The sequence below is a fragment of the Podarcis pityusensis genome (assembly GCF_964106645.2).
Source record: "Podarcis pityusensis genome assembly, chromosome: 7".
Lineage (NCBI taxonomy): Eukaryota > Metazoa > Chordata > Lepidosauria > Squamata > Lacertidae > Podarcis > Podarcis pityusensis.
Window position 1 is genome coordinate 34,411,341 of NC_138031.1, and position 16,135 is coordinate 34,427,475.

Consider the following 16,135-nt stretch of genomic DNA (forward strand, 5'->3'; position numbering starts at 1 on the left):
CCTAGCAGTTTGCAAGCACGTCAAAGTGCAAGTAGATAAATAGGTACCGCTCTGGCGGGAAGGTAAACGGTGTTTCCGTGCGCTGCTCTGGTTCGCCAGAAGCAGCTTAGTCATGCTGGCTGCATGACCCAGAAGCTGTACGCCGGCTCCCTCGGCCAATAAAGCGAGATGAGCGCCGCAACCTCAGTCGGCCACGACTGGACCTAATGGTCAGGGGTACCTTTACCTTTTTATATATGTATATATGTGTACTCTGTGAAACAAACACATGTTTCTGCTTCCTACCTCATAAATATGGCCTGTAATACCATAGCTGATAAGATTATTCAAGCTTGTCATTAGTTTTCCGAATGCTTGGGCATGACTGAAGACATTTAGCACAACACACAGCAACAGGAAAAAACAGTAGCAGTTATTTGTCTGCTTTCCCAATAAAGTTTTGATGTTTGAAAAAACAAAACCTTTAATGGTGAAGCTTGTCATTAGTTTTCCGAATGCTTGGGCATGACTGATGACATTTAGCACAACACACAGCAACAGGAAAAAACAGTAGCAGTTATTTGTCTGCTTTCCCAATAAAGTTTTGATGTTTGAAAAAACAAAACCTTTAATGGTGGACAAGACCATCAATGGCTACTAGCCATAATGTCTATGTAAGCATTAACCCCACAGTCTTCCTACCTGAGCTTTCCCTAGTGCCCTTAATCCACAAATCCTCCCCAGTAGGGGAGACAACAAATATGTCAACAGACTTCCCAGCTGCCATATAAGCATTAAGCATGACTCTTGATCATGCTGCCATAAATGCACATTGAACAGAAACACTTAAGAGTTCTGTTTGGGTAGCCAGTTGTGGTTATTGCATTCTTCCCTGACAAGGCAAGTATACAGGGCAGAGTCAAAATGGCACTTCTTCTCATATTATGCATGGCTTTTCTTAGTGCATCACATTTATTTTCTTGAATTAAAGGCCATAGCTCCACATAGCTCCAATTGATCACTACAGCCCTGCTGCTTTCCAGAGGCTCTGACACCAAAACCAACAATTGGCAGATGAACCAAGAGAAACAAAACATAGCTGGGTGTACAGGCAAACTCAGAATCACAGAATTGTATAGCTGGAAGGGAGCCTGAGGGTCATCTTCTTCCACGATGTCTTGTACTTGCCATACACCTCAGAATTTGGGAAATCTTTCCCACGAAGTATGCTTTAATTATAGTGAGATGCTACAACAGGTATTCTGGAAATGCGTGGGAAGTTTAATATGTTGGGAAGGTTTGCAGCTCTGGCTCCTGCTGCCAGATAAGCCTGCGCACTTGGAAATGGATGGGCAGCAGGACTAAGCAAGTACTGGCTGAGGGCCTTCTGACAGTTCCCTCACTGTGAGAAGCCAAGTTACAGGAAACCAGGCAGAGGGCCTTCTCGGTAGTGGCTCCTGTCCTGTGGAACACCCTCCCATCAGATGTCAAAGGAATAAACAACTACCTGACATTTAGAAGATATCTGAAGGCAGCCCTGTTTAGGGAAGTTTTTTAATGACTGATGTTTTAATGTATTTTTAATCTCCTGTTGGAAGCCGCCCAGATGGGCAGGGTATAAATAATAAATTATTATTATCATTATCATCATCATCATCATCATCTGTGGACTCTGCCAAGCTGCTCAGGCCCTGGGCATTTCTGACCTTGTTTATATTGTGTTTTCAAAGTGTCCTTTCTCACTTGTTTATAATTCTCTTTGATATTATTGCTATTATTTGCTTTAGTTAGTGAAGCAACATATAGACCAACCTATATGCGGCACCATATCAACAAAATACCCCAAGATGTGGTGGTGGAATTTTATACTACTTACCTAGAAATTCTGTTTGCTGTGATGTTTTTATTTTGTTTTAAAATGTTAATAAAATTCCAATATATAAATCTAGGGCACTTTCTTTCTTAATATTTGGACTAGAGCAGTATGGCCCTACAGCTTTAAGGTGGTTTTTGTATCTCAGGCAATGACTTAGTCAAACACAGTTAATATTAAAATCAAGTACACACTGGCAGTTCTTTTTTAATTGTGACCTTGATATTACTGGCATTTTTATTTCATTGTAATGACCTTTGGCTATACACAATAAAACTGTGACTGGCTGAATCATGACAATTTTCAGACAAAGGAAATTATTAAAGCGTTATTGTCCATGTTACTTTTGGAACTGGATTTCGGCTACTCTTACCTAAGATTGAACTGAGGCAAGGCCCCAGCTATCACAGCAGTGGAAAACTGTTCTCAAGCAATATAGCTAAGATGTATCTGCCAGCAGCTGAGGTCAGCCACATGTCAGTTTAAAAGTTTCCCCCCCATGTCTTCATTATTTTTTCACTTACATTATATTTATTTTTGTCTTTACTCAAGTTACTACAGATAAATTCTTCCTGGCATGAACATTAACAGAAAGAAAAGACCCAAATTCAATCATTACTTATCTGGTTCTTTACATTTTTGAAAAATACTGTAAGAGGGTAGGAAAAAGGAAACATGCCTGAATATCAGCATATTAAGAAACAAGATCAACCATCACTTGTGTCTAGTTTCAGCACTGCATCTGACCATACACAAGTGATTTTTTGCTCTTCCATTTAGGAAATATACAAAACTGAAACACATTTAAACACATTAAAACTATGACAAATCTCAGGGCCAACATTTGCATGACTGATGGGGTTTCTTCAAAGGTGTGCTCAATTAAACAGCACAAGAGATTTCAGTTTTAGTATACCCAAAAGCAAATTGAATGATACTGGCTTTGTTCACTAAAGTAGGTTGTTCCTCAATCAATACATTTCCTTTTATTTTAATGGCTCTTTGTTGTAACAAATGCTAGCTATAGCTGAGTTGACGAGTCCTTATTCCCCCAGGACCATAACATAAACTTGGATATGCCAAGTTGGGGAATCTGATGGAGTTGTTCTGGCTTACAAAGTTGTGTTCCCACTAATCTATGGCTTCACCTGGTTTTCTAGAACTGAGGTTTTGTCACTCAGTACTTCCTAACCAGAAAGCAACTTCTAGTTCAAGAATAGTCAACTAGGTTCTTTTAACAGTTACTATATCCCAAGGAAAAACCTGATCACTGGGCTAGTCACTCTTTTAAATAGTGGCATTGCACTCATCTTTTCTGAGTGATTGTTAATCTTGAAGGCTTAACCTGCTTTCTGGAAACAGAGGTGTTTTAAAGCAAGAGGCTGCAGAAAATTCGTGGAAGGGCCTAAGCTCTGTTTCTTCATTTTTCCTGTAGTTATATTTTATGTAATTTAACTACTGTACATAAAAGCTAATGCAAACCACTGATGGGGCACAGACTGGCATTAACACAGTAGAATCCTGTGAGATTATGGAGGAGCTATTCTGCTTGCTCCAGCTCACACTGAAACAATAAACTATGGTTTATTGCTGCAGGAATGAGATTCACATGCCTAGCCTGCTAACATAAGGTTAGCAATGCCAGCTGGGACAATTGAGAAGGCTGACTAGACACACGGAACTAGATTCAGCACTAATCCTTTGGGGGCAGGACTATCAAAACTATTAGCAACAGCCATCTGTTAGGTCTTGCACACATGGTTCCAAATCAAGTACCACAAGTCACTGCATAGATACTGAGTTCTAGCATGTGAAAACAGCACCATTTGGGGACAGGTATTCCAACGTTTTTGCAGCGTACTGCTTTTTATAATTCTTATCCGAGAACAAATAACACATTCTGCACTTTCTGGGGATGATTTTATCCTTAGAACCTCTCTCCCGATGACATTTCAGAGGTGCATAAGCATGCTTTTCATTTCTCAGACAAGGCTAATGTGAAGCTTGCAACGACCAATGTCAGGCTGAAAATAACAATTCAAGAAAACAACTAAAAAAGGAGCCAAGATGAAATGTATTTCAGTGATACTGACGCCAGTAAAATCTGGAGATTGCTATTTAGTAATCAGCTCCTGTCAAAATTACATACAAATTAATTTGGCTGAACTTTTCATTTTTCCAGTTTCAGTTTCAACTTTATGAAATGATTCAATGTCAAAAAAAGAATGGACAAAAAGCAGCTGAACAATCTTCATCTACTCAAGATGAAATGGAAATATTTGTCACAGACTTCAGAACATGGTTAAACATTTCCGTGTTCCTGTGAATCTGTCTCTCTCATTAATCCTGCCTGAGGAGGATATAAGAAGACTGATAACTTTCCAAGCAACTAATGAAATACTCTGCATGCAGGGTAATTCACGTCATTCATTTTCCTCCTAGAGTTCACCAACTGTTCAATCTTTTTGCTCCATGAGCTTTTTTCAGGCACATGTTGCAAACGAGTCAACCTTTTTCATGTAATCTAAAAATAATAATCCTCCTCAGAGCTTTGTTGCAATATTGACAGCTATTTTTAATCCCTATGTCCAACATTAAGGTCCGTTCTACTTGAAATGCCATGTAATTGAAATTACAAGCTTTCTGCTCTGTATAGCAGGCAGCATGCCAGCACATTTTTACACCAAAATCATACTGAGCAAGTCCTTCCCAAACCATGATTCATGCTGATGCGGACAGGGAAAACCTACACAAATGGCTGCATGTAATAAGACAGAAGCAATGCTTTTGTTTTTAAGAACTGGTAATTCTGAGATTGAAAATCTTACGTTATTGCTGAAGATAGCAAAGGTTCAAATACAGTGCTGATTTTCATAAAGAGTGGCCCTTTTACTAATAGTGTTATAAACATTTAAGATAGAAAGTTACATATACACCCCATATTTGGTAAAGAAACGAAGGCCAGGAATCTAAATAAGAAGTCTTCAGGTCAGTAGTTTTTTTGGGTTGCCTTAGAGGCATCAGCAAAACCAATGAACACTTATCATAGCTTCCTTTACAAATCCTCATGACACAAAGGCAAATTATATGGTAGAATCATCTAAAAAGATGTATGTGGTAAATGGACTGTTTTGGTGAAACGTAATATTTGCTCTTTATTTCCCATTGCAAATAGTCACTACATTTCCAATTAGCACCACTTCTCTGATTGTCCCATTCTCTGCCCTCTCCAAAGCCACAAAGAACACAACCAGTTTTCGTCTCCCCTCATCCTAAATCTTCATTTTTCCTCAGCTGAATTTCAAGCAGGCATGATATTCAAAACAATGGAAACTTTAGGAAAAAGAAAAACTATCAAGAGATAAATTGATATTGAATTGCTTTGTAACGACAGGAAAACACATTATATGTTGTCTTGTAGATGCCACTAGCCTATTTGAAAACCCAGGATGACCCCTTCAACTCTTGACTTCCAGAATTTACAGGATCATTGCAATGCTGAAATCAGCACTTGGCTGAGACTGTGTGTTCTTTCCAGATGTGAATGTCTGCGGCTGAAGAAATATGAAAGGCTAGAACATAAAAATTTTATCCCAAGATGCTGGGGGAAAAAGACTTGGTTTGATGTTTTGGAGAAGGTTTTAAAGTAGGTTACTTCACAGATAACCTCCTTATTTATACATTAGCCACCTAAGCTAAAAGCAGATATAGAAAACAAAAGCACATGCACCAAATTACAAATAAAACATAAAAAATAGTACAACTGGTAAACCTAAGGACAATGAGCTATTTTTGTGCCAATAAGGAAAAGGCAATGAAGATAAAACTCTTTGTTTGTATAAAGGAAGGAACAGTGCCATCCGGAAAAAGAAATAATAATGGAACTTTGAAACTGTGGGCCAAAACAGACAAATCATGGGAGTTTCATAAATTGGATATCCCAACACTTACATTTCATTTCAGAGGTGCCTGGGAGCATCCCTTAACCAGACTGGAGATGCAGTACTGGAAGAAGAGAGAATATAATCTCTCTACCTATGTCATTTCTCTGCTCTGAATTGCCGCCCAACAGCAGAAGATACAGAGATTTCCACAGTGTGACTAATAGTAATGGGGTGGGTGATTTAGATCAGGGAAATGACATATGGCAGGGAAAGGGTTTCTGTTTGCCGCTCCCATTTAATTTGAGAATTCTCCCATGGCTGCTTGTTGAACCGAAAACAGTGGGAATCTGATCATAGTTCTCCTGCATCTCATCTATTTTGGTCTGGTAACGAAAAATTGAAAACATAAACTTAAGTAACAATGTGAGTTGGGCAGAAGAATAGGTTAGAAGTAAATTAAGAGTTATGAACAAAAAACCATGATGATTATTTATTTAATTAGAGCATTTTTACCCTGCTCTTCATCCAAAATGGCTCTCAGCACAGCTTATTAAAATCAGGAGTGAGGCATATCGTATATATTCCACAAGTGACAAATGCCCCATTTTCTTTTTAACCGATGCGGAACAATATGCTTTGGACTCAAATTTTGCACAGCATTGCAAAATAACCTTGACTGAAGTTGCATCGTTCATGGATAAAAGTTCGCAAGCGCTTAAGCTTTTCCGTGATGTTAACAAGTGTGAGGAGGTTATGCTGTTATATAAACTCATTTTAAGAAATGAATGTCAGTACATTTATTTGATTTAGTTTCTGAAAATCAAGGGAGGCTGAAATGAGTACAAGATGTGCCATTAAAACTTGCTTTCTTGGTTGTAATAAAACACCTTATGAAAAACAGTACCTATTTTTGTGGAGAACAAGCCACTGCACACTCTTGCACAAGCCAACAAAAATAGATTATACGATTTAGTTTGACAGAGAACACTATCATAGCTATACTTACATCACAATATAGTATTAAAAATATAGCATATGATCCAGCTAGTTCAGAATGTTTAAGGTGGATTCATTTCAGTTGCAAAGCAGATGCCTAACACGCCTCCTATTACAGGTTTTTAAAGTGCTTACCTTTGTCTTGATTCTGCCAATATATCTTTAAAATTACATATTAAAAATTAACTTTAAAAATCCTAAGCTCTTGCAAAACTGGAAGTACATGTTTATACATAAACACTGGCAGTTATACATGCTGAATATTCTGATTGACTCTGAAAACTTGAACCAACCAATTGGTTAAATGTGATTTATATTCTGGTCCAGTGCTCAGGGAATGTGGTACGCAAACCTCCAGTATTCCCTTCAGTTTCATGCCAAATGTATTCAAGTTAATCTAGAAAAACTGAGGGTTTGTTTGTATTTATTTACAGAATTTGTGTTCATAAAACTGAAGACAGCATATATAGGGTCCTTATTCTTACCTGCTCTGCTGCTTGGAGTACATTCTCCAATTCATCACTGCTTTCCATTGAAATTTCTGCTCCAGGCACTGATGCTGTTTTAAAAGATGGGGGATAAACCAGTAAAGAATAATGAACAACATTTTTTATTATTGTGCACTCCCTGCACACCAACTGCAGCTGTGGAGATGAGATCAGAAGCATCTGCTTCTGGGTTTAAACTAATCATAGCTCCCCATTACGTTTGAACTCAGGGTAGTGTGGCGAGTTTATGTTTAGTGAAAAGACCAGTATCGTACATTATGGTTTGAAGCTGGCTTGTTTCAATCAACTGAAGCTAAGCCAACCACATTGATTCCAAGTGCTGATATCACAAGGAACTCTGGTTTGTTTAATACTGGAAATGAAAGGTCCAATCTCCCTTTTGCAGCCATGCCAGGAGAGGGGAGGAAAGAGTACACAAAATAAAGAGTATCCTGTTGTAATAAACCTCAGCACCAGCTGATCTAGGCTTGGCATGGCTTAGTTAAAACTGGGTTGCCAAAGAAGTCTCCTCTGATAATGAAAGCTTCTTTGAATACCCTCATAGCTGTGTAAGTGATTTCTTGACTTCTCATCTAAGAAACAATTTACAGTAGCATTGGAGGTGGCAGCAGGGCACCAGCAGTGCCATCCCAATAGCCACAATGCATTGACCCAGACAGAGAAGGGATGGGCAGGGAGCTCTGAGTTGTTGGTAGCATCATCCTCACTCCGGAAAATGCAGCTCTGCTGCCCTCACTCACTGCTGCTGAATATTTGGGCAAATACCATTGATTTGTGTCAGTTGACCCAAAATCTGCATTTGCTAACCTTTGCGTATATTTGTAACTTGCATGAACCAACCATTCATCGCTCAACATGGAAAAGTGGCAAATTTCCAATAAAATATCAGACGACAGAACAGCATTGTGAATGCAAGATTTACTACAATATGGAAGACATTAGGGCCTCAAAACTTTTTAAAGGATGTGATAAACACTTATCCCACCACATCACAGTGCGCACAGGGTTCATTCATAATGAAAAAACGTTGTGGGAAAGTCATTTTACAGACCTTTCTGTATCACGCATAGTTATTTTAACACAGCCTATATATTGCCATCCATGCATTGCCTTATTAACTGGGGCCAGTTTGCTTTGTTTTGCCACATGATGAGCAAATAGCTTTGCTCAGGAGTGATAACACTGTTGATCCAGAAATAATTGCTATTGTCAGAAAATACTGTTGTACTGACTTATGTTCTGATGAAGCAATCTATGAACAGCAGACTGAAACCATGGAATCCAGAACTAATGATTATGCAAGTATTTATATATATCTACATATAATTTTAATTAAAAAACTGACCCACTGGCTATGTGTTACATTAAACACGTGGACCAACAAATGTTTGCATAACTAGCATTAACTACTGGCATAATATATTATGTAGATATATATTGCAAGTCATAGTTCACATGGTAATAATATACTGGACCCCAAAATTTGTTGATTGGACGCAACATTAATTTTAATGTTAAATTACGAAAGATGAAGCAACACCTTGAATAGTCATACTACCTGACACAGAGTCTGTATCATGGCCATTATATCTTGGTCCAGTGTTACTCCAAGGTGGACTCTGATTTAGAGTACAGTGGTACCTCGGGTTAAGAACTTAATTCGTTCCAGAGGTCCGTTCTTAACCTGAAACTGTTCTTAACCTGAAGCACCACTTTAGCCAATGGGGCCTCCTGCTGCTGCTGCACCGCCGAAGCACAATTTCTGTTTTCATCCTGAAGCAAAGTTCTTAACCCGAGGTACTATTTCTGGGTTAGCGGAGTCTGTAACCTGAAGCGTCTGTAACCCGAAGCGTCTGTAACCCGAGGTACCACTGTACCAAAAAGTCACTTAACTCTGTACCCCTTTCTATACCATCTGGGCCTGAGGAAGTGTTTCCCCATCATCCAAAGACTCCCCTGTAACTTCTCCTGTTCCATAGCTATCTAGGAAAATGTGACCTCAGAATAAGTTATAGGCTCTTTAAGGATTGCATGACAGCTCTGCTAGGGGAGAGGAGGCACTGGAAGGGAAAGCCTCACGAGCCTTCTTAAGTTTTCGGATGCCCCTGGATCCTTTGCTGAGGAAACATCACCATAATGGTTTTTGTTATTGATAATAATAATAATAATAATAATAATTTCCTGCCATTCACCAGCAGGTCCCAGGGCAGGTTGCAACAATTTAAAATTCAGTATGAAGAACATTTAAAACAATTAAAGTAACAGGAATATTGTGAATCCTGGAAACACACGTCTCAGTGTCAGGGTAACACGTATCTCATGGTAAAGAGATGTATCCTCAGTCTTAACTAAAAGCTGCTTAGTGAGTAGCACCTTTGTGGGAAGAGAATTCCACAGCTTATGAGTTATGGACAGCTCCATGTACAGCTCATTGCAACAATCCAATCTGGGATTACCAGAGGATGGAGTACTGTGGTCAAGTCATCTCTGCCCAAAAGGAGACGTATCTGAACAGCTCCAGTTGAAACTGGAAATAGGCAGGCCTGGTCTTCCAAACCTTAGTCAGCAGGGTTCACTGGGAGCTGCCCAGGGTCCCGCCTTGCCTTTGCCCATGCCAGCAATTCCCCCACAAGCCCCCAGAATACCAGTTTAGATATTCTAAACTTCATGAAACTCCCATCCCCCATACACTCATTTAGTTGTGAGCTCTATAGGAATATTCCTTACACTGAATCAGATCAGCAGCTATCAGGATTTCAGATAGGGTTCTTTCCCAATCCTACCTGGAGAGGCTAGAGACTGAAGCTGGAACTTTTGCATGCAAAGTAGATGGTCTGCTCCTACTGAGCTTTGGCACTTCCCAGTTATGGATTTTTAGCTAATTCATAAAGAACAAACTGCCACAGGAGAGATATTTTGAGTGTAATCACATTGTGCCTGCTAACCAAGTTATACATCATTATCCAAACAGCAGAGATAAGCACTTTAATTCTGCAAAGCCTCAGCATTGTGCTGTTGTCTTCAAAAAGCAGAGTTGCATCAGCGTTTTCCACACAGTGTTAAGTCTAATCTCAACAGGGAGTGGAGTGTGAAGAGTAGTGAGAGCAAAGAAAACAAACTTAAATAGTAAGGAACAGGGTCTGATGAGCTAAATTTCTTTCCACACATTACTGTAATTTGGTAACTGAAAAAGGAATTTACCTCCCACCAAAACTGGTCTTAAAAAGTTTCCCAGCAGATATTCTCGAATGTGTTTTTATCAGTATGTATTGAGTCGTTCAGATTATTCCATGCGAGGTAGCATAGCTCTTTCAAGAACTTACCGACAGACTGTGGCACTTCTTGCTCAAGAGTCTGAGATGCAACAGATACATCCTCTGTTCTTTCTGCCAAGTTATCTCCTTGCAGTCTAGGATGATTGAAATGGAAACAATTTTGAAGTTATATGGAACATTCCACTGATTAATGCACAAGACAACTGGACAGCTGCCAGATTGCACTGCTAAGCACCACTAGGAGGCTGATGCCCTTACAAAAGTGTTGAAAGATCCTGGGCTGGAGGCTGCTGGCTGATAATTTAGTGCCTTACAGGTACACAGCTGCTAATGGTGCCCAACATGGGCTGTTGATTCTTTGGCTTGTATCTGCAGAGGATACTATTATTTTATTTATTAAATTTATATACCGCCCTTCATCCAAGGATCTGAGGTACGAACTGGACCTGCATGCAGCTGGGGCAGCACTCTCCATACCTCCAGTAAGGGCTCTGGGTCCTCTTTCTCTCACACAGGTGCTCTGTAGTGGAAGCTAGTAGCCACACAGTGAAACCTCTCAACAGCCACCATTGAGTCTATACCTTACCATGTAATTCATTGAAAACATTAGTTGTACAAAGTATATCTTTTAAAACATTAATTAATATTCCTAACAAAAATACGTATTTGAGACTAGCTAGCAATTTCTTTCTAAGGACTTTGGGAGGGTTTTTTGTTTCGTTTTTGGTAAGTGATAACTTATCAAAGCTGCTCCACCAACAGCTGCTATGGAAATGGCTGGTGTGACTGAGCTCCATTCAGAGCCCACCAGGGGTTAGCAGTGGGATGACAGCTTTGTTTGGGAGCTGGGCGAGAGGCTCTGCCTCTTACCAAAGCTGGCCCCAGAATACCAACCACTGTTAGTCTCCTGTGTCTCCTACCTGGAGCTGATTCAAGTTCTAGAAAAGCATTGCAGATAAAGGTTCTCTTTAACCTCTCCAAGGTAAGCACTGACTAAGCTCTGTTCATTTCTATCTTCATGACTGCTGCACTGATCAAGTCTGGTACAATGGGTTGGTTAACGTATTTGTTCAGTCACAATGATTTTGCTAAACCATTTCTGAGACTAAACTAACATTCCCCAATTCCTCATGGCTTACTGGCTGGGATGTTCCAAGCTACGTTTTAGGTAGCAAACACTTGGTATATGGATGCAGATTCATGGAAGATTGGGTTAAAGGACTGAGAACTGGACTGGATGAGCTTCTGATTTGCAAAGTACTAAAATATCACACATTTAGACCACATAGGAAAGAGAACTTAAGTAGAAAAGATTTCTTATCCACAATTTTGAAAAGCTTTATTCACAGTCACAGTATTTTCTAAGACTCAGTAATTATTGAAGTTAGCTGAGCAATAGCAAGCCTGCAGCTTCTTGTTTTGCTTTCTCTCTCTCTCTCTATATATATATATTCATATATTCTTGGCATCTGTTCTTTTTCCTTTTTTAAAAAAAGTTGTGCTTTCTATAAATATAGCTGTTAATTACAAATGAAATTCATAGGCTTTAAAAAAATGTATGATGTATTTCAGGAACGCTGGAAATATCCAACCTCATAGGTGGGCTTCTCTCTACAGTGCCAAATTACCTGGCAGGAATTTCAGTAATATAGAATAAGAAAGATTGATCAAAGACAAATACGCCTTGTTCCCCCCCCCCCCACACACACATGTAATGGAAAAGAGGACCTAGAAGACACATATCTACACTGGATGGGTGCAGATACTAACTAAAATCAGGCCCGGTGACACCCAGAAACATGGGTTTGGCAGCTGCTGAGGACCACAGTCACCTTCTTCCAGTCTCCTCTTCCCCAGATGTGAGTTTTTGTTTTCTCAATTCATGCCACAACTGGCACTGGCACATCCTTGGATGTCCAAGACTGAACTTCCTATCTTTCTTCCTAAGCCTGACCCCCTTGTACACTTTCTTTATCCATAGGCAATGTTATTATCCACCCTCCTGAACATGCACAGAGCCTTGGCTTTATCTTTGCCTCCTCTCTGCAAATTTCTGTTCTCTGGACTAGATTGTCTTACTTTGGCTTCTTCTAGGGAAGGGCAAGGCTGTCAGTTAAGGTTTCTCTGAGTTGCTTTCTCTCAGTAAAGCAACCAAGTTGGATGGCTTTAAAAGAAGATTAGACGAATTCATGAAGATTTACCACATTATTTTCATGTTTGTATGCATTACTTGGCTGGAGAATTGTATTGCAAAATTCAGAGAAGTGTGAATTTCAAAAGTTAGCAGTGTTTTAGTTCTTGTATTGCTTTGGAAGTGTGAATTAGACAGGTGTGCCTTTCAATGCCAGGTAAAGAGAATTTCTCCCCTACCCCAGTCTCTTCACACCTATCCAGGACTCAGCTGCTAAAATAATTTGCTGCTGGACCCTCATTGCTCCACCATGCAAGCATGGAACTAGGGGGAAATGAGCATTTTAAACCCCAGTGTGATGTTCCACATTAAATCCTTAAGCAGGCTTCCTAAATCCAACACAAGCTCCTTGCCCTTACCTTCAAAACCATTCATAGCCTTGCATCCACCTGGTACATCCACACTTATATCCTGATATTTCCCTGGCTGTGATCTTCATTATTCCAGCTCTAAGCACCTGCTTCTAGCTCCCACACTTGCTGTACTGTATGCCTGGAACTACCTTCTCAGGATAAGAGATTTCACCTCTCCTGCTTCATTCTTTCTCAAAACCCACTTTTCAGTGAAGCCTATGGCTAGTTCCCATGCTCTACTGTAATTCTATCTGGGCACATGTCTCTTAAACAGTTGCATATTGCTCCTCTTCTTACTCCTTCCTCCATTTTCCTCATCAGCAATCAGACTGATGAGTGCTATACCAGCTTCTTCTTCTAAGGCTACTTCAAAGGTAGACCCACATATTATGCATTGCAAAAATCTAACCCAGAAATTACCAGAACACAGACAACAATAGGTAGGCTACTATCTGGGGCCATCAGCTGAAGTTGACAGAAGGCACTCAATGCCACTGAAGCCACTTATGTCTCAAGTGACAGTAATGGATCCAGAAGGACCCGCAAGTGATGTACATGCTCCTGGCAAGATAAAAATGTAAAATGAATAAATGAATCCTTATCTATGTCACACAGGTGGTATCAAGGCCACATTTTCTTTCCAGTTTTAAACAGGGTTTTATGTGAACAACAAGTATATAAAAGTGTATCATATTACTTGTTTTACTTTCTGCAGCCACTCCTAAAAATGTTCATGAAATGACATCAGAGTTGGAAACAGACAATTGTTTTGTGAAATTAGCTATAGGCTTTCTTTTTTGTGTTCTTTCTGATAAAACCTCATCCATTTCACTCTTCCGATAACTTTTAATATAGAAGACTATCTGGGAACTGTAAGCAATTACTCATTACAGCCTGAAGCTCTAGGGAAGTCAGTTGCTAATTCTACAACAGATTATCACAATATGAAAGAATGTTCATTTAAAGTTTGGCAATAGTTTCCACATCTTGCAGAGTTTTAGAAATATAAGACACGATCCATCTGGAACATCTACATAACTTCTTTTTTCCCAGTGCCCATAATCATAAAACATAAATATGTTAACATAGCCTGAATTTCATTTTGTATTTCCTGAAATGGTTTTCAATGAGCTGAGCTCATTCCTGTAGAGTGATTACTAAAAACAACCGCCACTTTTGATTCATCAATGAAGAAGCACAACAAATGAGTCTAATGATGCCCAAATGCATGTAGTCCTTTGAGTTGAAATACGAATTTCCCATCTTCGGGTATTTCCAAGTCTGGCTCAGGTTTTAATTTGAGCCAGAGAAGAATGTCTCCTTCCACCACCTCTCTGCTCCTCTCCCCTTCCCTATAGCAATGTCTCAGGCATTAGGATCTCAGGAACATGTAATTTTCCTAATGCACGTTACTGCTCCCTTCCTCCTCCTCCTCCTCTTTAGTTACCCTATTTTATCTATTCATCTTTACTTTCTCATCCCATCGCCATTGCTGCCTCAAATTCCCTTCTGTCCCTTACATCTCAAGATAACAAGCAAAAAAACCAACTAAGTGGCTTCCTTGATTTTGCTGCAGACCAGGGTAGGCATGGGAAAGGTTTGGCCATGGCAGGACCATCACAAAACACTTTTGTCAGCAGCCATACTATCCTTTCCAAGACTCCAATCTCTTTACTCCTACCTGTGCTAGTCACAGATCAGTCACTGATTTGAGCACTGGAACCTACTAAATATATCAAAAGGTGTTTCTTTCCTCTTCTAGCTCACCCCACTGCACTGAATGCTTCTTCAGAGGGTTTCCCTACCTTCAGGACAGGTCCTTTGGAGAATATGCAGAGCTCAGATTGGTGAGAGAAAGGGAGAGAGACTTGCTTCACATGTGGACTGCCAAGCTCAATAGCCCTACAGGTCCTGGGCTATATCTATGTGAATGTATATCATACATGAAGGGTGAAAATATACATTATACATGGAAATAGTCTGAATGCTCATTCTCTGCCCTAAAAGCAAATCCCTCAGAATTTCAAGAATGGAGGTTGAAACTATTTCTACCACCCTTCAAATTTATGCCTATCTTATTTTAGTTTTGTTAATGCAATGTGATGGCCCAAGACTAGGCTCCCCATGCTATCAGAGAAGGGATCCAACGACAAAGGGTGTGGAAGACTGGGTTTAGGAGCCCTCTGAGGAGAAAGCCTCCAAAGCAACCAGCCTATAGGATGCTCCCATGGAAGGGAAGCTCCAATGGTGATGTATCCATCCACTCTGCATGGGAAGGTAGTCTTACTTCCCTCCTGTGACTCAAAAGACTCATTCCCTTGAAAGTGTCCACTCCACCGCTGTAAGACATTCACCTTCCTGCGGGACTATTTGAGGCCATAGTTGATTCTAGACTATTGGTGGAGCAACATTTCAAGCACTGTTTCCTTAAATTGCATCCAGTTTAACCTTGAAACCAGCTGCCACAATGTGCTGTCCATGGTCCTGACCACCACAGTCTATCCTGGACTCTTGCTGCAAACTTCTGTAGGCTCCAGCCTATAATAGGACGCTTAGATTAACCTTATACAAAACTACCTGAGAGTAAGCCTCATTGAACTGAACAGGGCTTACTTCTGAACAGACATATATGGGATTGTGCTGCTAAGCAAATATTTAGGGAATGCTCAGCCATGCAAGAACTGTATTGGGCAAATGAGCCAGGAGTCATCTAGATTTTGGAAGATATACATATGTGTTGGTTTAGTTTTGGAAGTCTGATTTTTCACATTATACTGGGTTTTAAAATATACATTCCCCACTAGTTTATTTAGAAAAAGGATCATCTATTATTTACAGACCACTTACTATAGTAAATGGTGCTATAGGCCACATACTATAGCAATAGGCACAAATAAAACTTTAAGACCTCAATATTATCTTAATATGAAATGGCGTGGTACCTTGGTTCTCGAATTTAATCTGTTCTGGGAGTCCATTCGACTCCCGAAACGGTTCAAAAACCAAAGCACAGCTTCCGATTGGCTGCAGGAGCTTCCTGCACTCAATCGGAAGTTGTGGAAGCCACGTTGGACA

The 16,135-nt window shown here is 39.9% G+C and overlaps 2 protein-coding genes across 4 annotated transcripts in view; one reads left to right on the forward strand and one right to left on the reverse strand.

Moving 5' to 3' along the window:
• CPA6 (carboxypeptidase A6) overlaps positions 1 to 16,135 on the forward strand; it is a 396,768-nt gene that overhangs the window by 106,162 nt on the left and 274,471 nt on the right. The gene's annotated exons all lie outside the window — the stretch shown is intronic.
• LOC308481252 (uncharacterized protein C8orf34 homolog) overlaps positions 1 to 16,135 on the reverse strand; it is an 88,820-nt gene that overhangs the window by 19,393 nt on the left and 53,292 nt on the right. For all 3 annotated transcript variants that reach the window (XM_081013431.1, XM_081013430.1, XM_081013432.1), the window contains exons 9-10: positions 10,565 to 10,650; positions 7,218 to 7,291 (exon numbers count right to left, since the gene is read on the reverse strand). In XM_081013431.1, the coding sequence (XP_080869557.1) occupies positions 7,218 to 7,291; positions 10,565 to 10,650 (160 nt within the window). The remainder of the gene's footprint in view (positions 1 to 7,217; positions 7,292 to 10,564; positions 10,651 to 16,135) is intronic.